At 38.1% G+C, this 8185-nt stretch overlaps 1 protein-coding gene across 2 annotated transcripts; it reads left to right on the forward strand.

Annotated features, from left to right (window-relative positions):
* Positions 1 to 1541: 1541 nt before the first annotated feature.
* On the forward strand, positions 1542 to 7158 carry LOC148836037 (claudin-10-like). Of its 2 annotated transcripts, none has more exons than XM_088912643.1 (5): positions 1542 to 1896; positions 4776 to 4937; positions 5028 to 5109; positions 5342 to 5449; positions 5998 to 7158. In XM_088912643.1, exons 1-5 carry the CDS (start codon positions 1665 to 1667, stop codon positions 6155 to 6157), a joined length of 744 nt encoding a protein of 247 aa, XP_088768769.1. In that variant the 5' UTR covers positions 1542 to 1664; the 3' UTR covers positions 6158 to 7158. The 2 variants fall into 2 exon arrangements, with proteins under 2 accessions (XP_088768769.1, XP_088768770.1); XM_088912644.1 differs by lacking the exon at positions 1542 to 1896 and adding an exon at positions 3846 to 3972.
* The last annotated feature ends 1027 nt before the right edge of the window (positions 7159 to 8185 follow it).

The raw sequence follows: 8185 nt of genomic DNA on the forward strand, positions 1-8185 counted from the left end.
GGCCATTTAGCACATCTAGTTCATTTGCTAGTTTACTAACTAAATATGTCTCAAAATACATTTCTATGAACTACTTCTTGAAAAGCCTGGAATGGACATCTATGGACACAGTGGGCTTCCAAAACAAGCATGTTCCACATACCCACAACTGTTTGTGCAACGAAGTGTCTTCTTTTCACTACTGTTCTGGATTTTCTCTGTGTTTCTACTTTTACTAAAAGTGAAATAGCTCCCTGGGGTGACATTTTCTATAGCTCCTAGAAATGTATTTACAGTACTTAGATCAAAGCTCTTCTCAATCACCTTCTTCTAGACAGAAGAGATTTAGCTGCTTAATACTATTTGTACAGTATATGACAATTACTCTTTGTTGAATCATTTCTACATCTTTTTTTTGGTGTAGCAACATCTGCAGTATAGAACATGTCCTTCCTGTGGGAATTACTTTACACCTTTGAATTTAATTTGCTAAGTGTGTTTGCCACGATGCCTATTTTTATATTGGAAGACTTAAATAATTAGCTGACTATAACAGTATTGAAATCCTCTATATAAATCAGGAAGAACAATGGGACTAAAACAGAGCCGTGGGTCACATCAGCAGAGAAAGTGGTTATTCCCCTTAAGATGACAAACTGTTTACTGCTATTTCAATTTCATATATTTCCCTGGATTCCTATATTTTTTTATTTGAGAATTCACTTTTTATGTGGGCTTTTATCAAAAGTTTGCTAGAAATATGAATATAACATAGTGTGTGTTTTAGTGTTATTAACTTTCATTGTTACTTGTTCAAATAATTTAAGACGTTACAGTACTAGATAAGACCTTCCAATAAGATCTTTTTAATCTATGTATTCTTCCTGATCTCATCATCCAATAAAATAGCTGTGCCTGTGTCAACACTGTGTGGTTTAACTTTTTTATCCAATATTGGTTCTGAACTGCCTGTACCCTGTGCTTCTGAGACTTCTGTCAAAGCAATTTATAATTATCACTGCATCAGCAACTAAGCTTTGTTTGTTTATCATGTCCTAATTGTTAAGCCAGTGTGGACAAAAACAATATTTAAGGAAAATAAAAATCTCGTTCACTACACCAAAAATAATATCATTAGAAAATGTGGTATATTCATTTAAGAAAGTGACTTTACATTCTTAATTACATTAATAAGAAGGTTTATATTAATATTTATAGATCATTAATGTATTCATGCATATACAAATATTCTTATTTCGGTTCTGAATTGAGGGTAGAAATTTATCTGGAAAAGGATCACCGAGAGAGAACAACCTTTCTTGTGGCCACCTGATTTAAAAGATAGATAACACAGCACTACTCCCCCATGACCTCCATGGGGCATTCTCCTGAGAAAGCAGTCACTGAACCTGACAAACACTCATCCTTAAAGATAAAGTAGTATAGGGGCATACTGAATGAGGTGAAAGTCAAAGCCTTAATACGCAGTATGAGCCAGTTTGGCAAGTGTGAATGTATAGTCTCTGATTTCCCTCAATATCAACAGTACGTTCTGAGATCCCTGCAGTTAAAGGTGGAGTTGGGGCAGGTGTGGGGTTGTCACACTCACCTACAGTTCACCGAGAAAAGCACTCACTTCGTTCTCTGCCTGATTTAAGCTTCTTCAATTCAGGAAATTAAAAAAAATGAATTACAGAGAGCTGATCATGTACACAGAAATTGGTTGCTTTGTCATGTGTGTTTCAGGCTGGATATTAGTTTGTTCCACCATGCCAACAGAATACTGGAATTATTCCAGTATTGATGGCATTGTCCTCACCACTGCCAACTACTTCTCCAACCTTTGGAAAAGCTGCATCTCTGATTCAACCGGGGTGTCTGATTGCAAAGAATTTCCCTCCTTGCTGGCACTACCAGGTAAATCATTTAATCTCCTTTTTTTACAGAGCAACATTTGGGATTTGTAATGAAATTATGATAACATTGGTTTCTCACAGCAGGTTTTATCCAATCCTTGCTTTAAAGTTTACATTACAGAAGATCCTGTTCTGTGAATAATACGCCGTCTCATTACAGGGAAGAAGGTTCTTGATTGAATAAGGTAGATTTTCAGATTGTTACATTTTTGGAACATTTTGCATAAAATTAATATGGAAACCTATGTCATAAGATTTCCAGCAGAACAGTGTTTTTTTTTATCATTTAATAATACATTTTTAAGCGAGTTAGAAATTGCTGTCACAAATATCTTATTGCTCTTCCATCTCTTCTATTACAATTATATACAAGTAGAGAATTTTACAATTTGTTTTATTAGTGATATATTCTATCTGTGGTATCATTCTTGTTTTTTATGCTTGTACCCTTAAGTTATGCATTCTTTACATAGTCTTTTGCCTTCTGTATGAGGGTGGCCATCAGATGTTAATGTTTGTTTTAGGTTGACAGCAACTGATTCTGTAGTTGTACCCAACTGGGTTAACTCTTCACTAAGTCTTAGTCTCCTCATCCTACAGCCAGGTCATAACCAAGTGAGATCACAATAGCTAAATAATCTATAAACCTCTGCAAAGGTCTCTAATTATTGGGTGCTCTTCCTTGTTTAATCATTTAAAGATGGAATTTAATTTCCAAATGTTGTAAACTGATGATTACCTGAAAATGTATTTTTTTTGTTATTTATTTTAGTGCTGCTACAATCACTTTGAATACTATAGATCATGATTTACTTTTAAAAATACTACACCAGAAAAACAGACTTGGTTATGTAGATTCCTGCATTTTGTATTAAATAAATACATTGCTTGCTAATATTTTGTAGTTTCTGACAAAGAAAAATAAATTTTGGTGTGATAAAATGGTATTGGGTAATGCTCATTAAGAATAACTCTGGGATTATCATCCTGAGGTGCCGCACATGTAAGAGGGAACCCACTTCATTCATTCACCTGGCACAGCAGACCAGAATTCTAATCCTTACAAATAACCTTCCCTCTTTCAGATGAGATATTAAACCAAGGTCCTGACTCTCAGTGATCATTAAAGATCCCCAGGCATTCTGTGATAAGAGTAGGGAGTTTTTCCGGTGTCCGGGCCAAATTTCCCCCCTCAGCCTTTACCGTGGCCTCCAAATTGTCCCCATGTATGATTGGCTTGCACTTGCCCTGCGATGGACTGGCACCCCGTCCAGGGTGTACCCTGCCATGCGCTCATTGCTTGCCAGGTAGGCAAAACAATAGTTCAAACACTTCAGTGCAGTTTTGCATTTTTAACATGTTTTTCCTCTGAGATGGCACTAGTTCTAATTTCAGCCCAGAGATTCTACTAAATTCTACTGTTCTACAAGTGAGTAGCAGAATTTGATACTGTGCACAGGACAAAATGAGCACTTGGTATTTAAACTCATAACCCTTGATTAGAGAGTCTAAAGTCCTAGCCACTAGTCAGAAATGCTCAAGGATTACTATCACCAGCCAAGTGACCTTGGCTCAAAAGAAAAGAAACTCCCACAAGCAGTCTTCAAATGCAAACAAAACTGGATTTATTGCCAAAAAATAGGGATAACAAAAAAAAAAACTCCTCACAGGAATACTCTCCACACCTTTCCTCCAAGGCACCCTCCTCCATACTGAGCTCTCCCAGTCCCTTTTATAGCCCCTTCTCTTCTCAGGACCATCCTCTTAAAGGGACTCACTCACATTTTTGTTAACAGAGATGGACAGATTGATCAAAATAAAGTATTTAACCATCCCAAAATAACTTATCAATTTTAACAAAGTCATGCAACTGTGATATATTCACTTAAACAAAACAACTAACCTTACATCGGTTATTTATAGATGGCTCACCAGTAACCTTTCCCTTTAAGATCATTTGTGTGATACTACAAACAGGAAAGGTGACTGGTGGCCATCTTGATCAACACAAAACAATACAATACAATACTCCAAATGGGGAAAAACACTGCAGTGATTTTTCGGAAACAACAAAAGGGTAAGTATCATTCACACTTCATTCGTATCACATACACTCTCTCAAACATACCAGAAGGGTAGAGGGAAGTATTGGAGTATTTCACATTCAGAAAGAAAAAAATAACAAGCATTCTGTCACAGTTACCCTACAGTTTCATCTGTATAACCACATCCATTTTACCCCAAAAATAACAGTTAAAAATAGGCAGTCGAAGAGAGGATGACAGACTTCAGGTTGCTGAAAGAAAAGTGGAAAAGTAGGTGCCTGAGCTGTTTTTGGAAAGGCTATTGTGAGGATCTGAGTTGAAAATTATTTTAATAAACTCCCTACATAGGTAAGCAGTGCTGGGTAACTTTAAAAATTGAAAATCAATGATGTTACCTATAGATGTCTTCACTGTATGAAAAACTTGCTATTGCAATATTTTGTGAACATATTAATGTTTTCTGGTAAATAGTGCATCAGAAAAGGAAAAAAAAACAAGGAATGTCATGTTAAATTGTATTCACAGCTTTGATGTTTTTAATTAAAAAGATGAACTCTTTTCATAATGTTCAAATAATTAGCTAATGTTTCAAAATGCTAATGAGAAGGAAAATCGGATTCAATGGGCTACGAGCTCATCTGAGGAGAGTGGTCACTTTCTCGGAGGCAAGATAGGTTACAATGTATTGTTTGCAATTTCAGAGTGGTGAGCTGATTATAGCAATCACCTGCAAATCACCTCTGCTTGTCTAAATTTTACTACATTCTTCTCAATGTAATTTTGGGTTTGCTGCAAATTGCTCAGAGAAGCTTGTCTTGCTTTTTTTGATGTACAGTATACATCCATGCCTGCCGAGCACTAATCATTACCGGTATCATCCTGGGGTTCTTTGGTGGAGTACTTGCCTTGATTGGAATGAAGTGCACCAAAATCGGAGGATCAGAGATTGCCAATGCTAGAGTTACTTTTGCAGCAGGAGCCAATTACCTGATTGCGGGTAAATAAAAACATCTTTTGTCTTTTAAGGTTGTGCTTTTTTTTCCAGCATGTGTTTGGAAACTTTCAGCCAAATTGTTTTTTTTAACAGGCCTGACATCAATGATAGCATTCTCCTGGTATGGAAACAAAATCAGAGCCGAATTTGTAGATCCCAATTTCAAAGCTCAGAAGTACGTATGTGCATATTTTAATTAATAACCAAGAAATAAATGCTCTTAAATACTGCTATTGTCAACAAAGGCAGGTCAAGTACTGTATGTAAGCTGTGAGATTGTACTGTTTCAGTGCTTATGCTACCCTTGCAACCAGCGAGAAAGGCCTAGAGCTGGAAAGCCTGTCAGATCTTATTTTGCTTTTCAGTTAATATGTAGCTTACAATCCTGCATGACTGTTTTCCTTCAGGTATGAAATTGGAGCCGCTGTATTCGTAGGCTGGGGAGGCTCTACGCTGCTCATCGTTGGGGGACTTGTGTACTGTATCTTTGCAGGAAGAGATGGGCTGAGATCTAGGTAAGGCAGGATCTGGAGAAAGCAGAATTATGACCATATAAAATTATATATATATAATATTATATATAAATGTATATATTTTACAGTTAAGATCAAACTTAAACTTGAATTCAGGAATGATATGTATGAGTTTATTTTGATTATTTTGAAAGAAGGTAAATGAGCCCTCCAAACTGCTTTTCATTTGCTGTATTTCAGCATTCACAATACAGTGAAATAAACAGAATGCCTTCTGGAGCGAGCAGTGTTCATCAATCCGTTTTAATCATGTATGAATCAAAAGCTTGTGTAAGCACTAGGTAGACAACATGTCTACAAATCGGCAAAAAACTGCATGTCAAAATATTTAAGAAACTCACTTAGCGGTCACCAAGTTTATTTTCTGGTTTAAAACATGCATTGGACATGTTGTACACACCTCTTTAGCCAGAATGCAGTCTTATGAAATAAGTTAGGTTTTAGAGGTTCAGATGTTGTCTCCATATAACAACCTCATGAATTACATGCTCTGAAAAAAAACTGATGGATATAATGCATTTTTATTTCAGGTCCAATTACATATACAAATCAGCTCCCTATAAGACTGCTTCAACCACAGATACATACAGGAGGCCCCCACGAGTGGTCAGAAAAAGCAAAGAAACCTTAGAATCCAGAGACAACAGAAGCAGAATACTAAGATCTTTTGACAGAGATGCCTACGTTTAAGAAGGGAAACAAGAGAGTTGATATTTCCGGGATGCTTTACAAAGATGCCGGGCAAGAGACTTTGAAAGAAGCGGAAACCTCATCTTACCCAAGACTTTTCTTCACATTGCAACTGTAAGTGCAGAGACAGGCCATGATAGGAGTTAAATTCACTACAACCGTTATTTAATCAACCTGCTAATGCATAACATTGCTTTGTATGTCGTTTGCTATGAACATCAGACGTGTTGTCTGAACCGTGTTCTTAAAGAGAATAAAAGGACTTTGTCTGTTTTGTCTCAAAATCTGAACAAGCTGTAAGGGAGAGTGATATCAAAGTCTTCTGACCGTGGGGAGAAAATAGTTTGGGAGCCCAATCACCTCCATCAAGGGACCCAGAGATCAAACAATGGAGGGAAATTTAAAACAAAATCAGCCTGTTCTAGGTGCACTTGGCAAAAAGCAGCAACACCGGGATGACATGCCAAGTCCACATAGACAAGACATGGAGGCAAGACCTGAAGAAAGCTCCTGGAACTGTGAAGCAGTGTATCATGCAGCATAACGTCCTCATTATTGCAGTCTTGTGCTGTTTGTTTGCTTTGGCACCCAAAGAGAAGGCATTGAACATAAGGGAGGGGCCGAGGTCATCGTGACTGATGTCATTTATAAAACCCTTTCTTCAAACAGACCTCTTTTGTGTACGAACAATATGAAGAAATGTGCACAATTTCTATTGTTGTTTGACACTTCCTACCTAATGAGCATAGAAAGATACAGTGAAAGTTGTGTGGGGAAGCAGGATTTTAAATGCTGTGCTTAGTTTATTCACTAAGGGAGAACACCTAACCTGGCATTAATGTTTTTGAATGTTTTTGAATATCTTCTTCAGCCTTGGACAAAGCAAACAAATGGCACAGAATATTAACACAAATGAGGAAAGGCATAGTTGGTGTTAATGTTTAATTTTACAGTATTTTGTGTACTTACCTAAATAAATAAAACATTTTTTTACAAGCAAAGTGACCTATTTGATCTATTTAGCTGACTTTCATTGCAATATGCACATAATGTTACTCCTGTGCAAGCTCGAGCTCACAGTCCCTTTTTACCATGGGAATTGGACACGTTCACACATGATTCAAACACCTCACAGTGGTGAGAACACAATTGGCAGTGTTGGATTTCCCATTAGGCACTGAAGGCACAGTTCCTAGGGCCAATGAAATTTTTAGGGCCTACGAAGGAGGGAAACATTAGTGACTAACGAAACGAGCTGAAACAACATGTTTGCGATCGACTCTAGGTGCTCCAAATCAATAATCATAAGCCATCTAGCGGATGTTCTGGAAACTAGAAGTAATGAAGTGATGGTTGCTCAACTCACTCCACTCGAAGTAATTCAATTGGCGTTTACCCCTCTTTTTGCACATTTCGGGCCTATGAACACCAAAATCTGGCCCTGACGATTGGGGCAGCAGTCTGTGCCACCTGCCCCCATTTAAAAGGTAATTACCTCATCAGCGTTTAAACCATGCCTGTCTGGCACTGTCAATCTGGCACTCCGTAACTGGGCTTTCACCCAGATAGCCTCAAAGTCCTTCTTGTACAAACCTGCCTGTCTGAGTGAACTTCAGTAATCTGCATAAAACTGTCAGAACCTCTTTGATCTCGACTCTGAGCCAGGACCTGATCACCAGGTAGATTCCTGCCTGATTTCAATATGCTGCACGGCTGCTACCGCCTCCCTGCCCAGTGCATCCTTTTCACTACCTCCCTGCTTGCTGTCTCCTGGGTGGGAGATTGGATTCCTTAGCATTCTCCAGGTCACCATAACATATAAAGTAGCTGATATGTCACGAGAGAGCCAGCCTTTCCCAGCAAGCACTGTGTGCACTGTGGGCACAAACAGACACAAACACTCACACCAGGACCAGTTTTCACCAAAGTCAATCAACTTACTAGTCTTGAGACTGTGGGAGGAAACCAGAGCACCTGGAGGAAACCCACGGGGATGTGGAGAGAAGACCCAAACTCCAGACAGATACG

The sequence above is a fragment of the Atractosteus spatula genome, chromosome 4 (genome assembly GCF_055471065.1).
Source record: "Atractosteus spatula isolate fAtrSpa1 chromosome 4, fAtrSpa1.hap1, whole genome shotgun sequence".
Lineage (NCBI taxonomy): Eukaryota > Metazoa > Chordata > Actinopteri > Semionotiformes > Lepisosteidae > Atractosteus > Atractosteus spatula.

Coding starts and splice junctions, on each gene's coding strand:
- LOC148836037 (XM_088912643.1), top strand. CDS start 1,665: ATGAATTACAGAGAGCTGATCATGTACACAGAAATTGGTTGCTTTGTC. Junction 4,938..5,027: donor AGCCAATTACCTGATTGCGG/GTAAATAAAAAC, acceptor TTTTTTTAACAG/GCCTGACATCAATGATAGCA. Junction 5,450..5,997: donor AGAGATGGGCTGAGATCTAG/GTAAGGCAGGAT, acceptor TTTTTATTTCAG/GTCCAATTACATATACAAAT.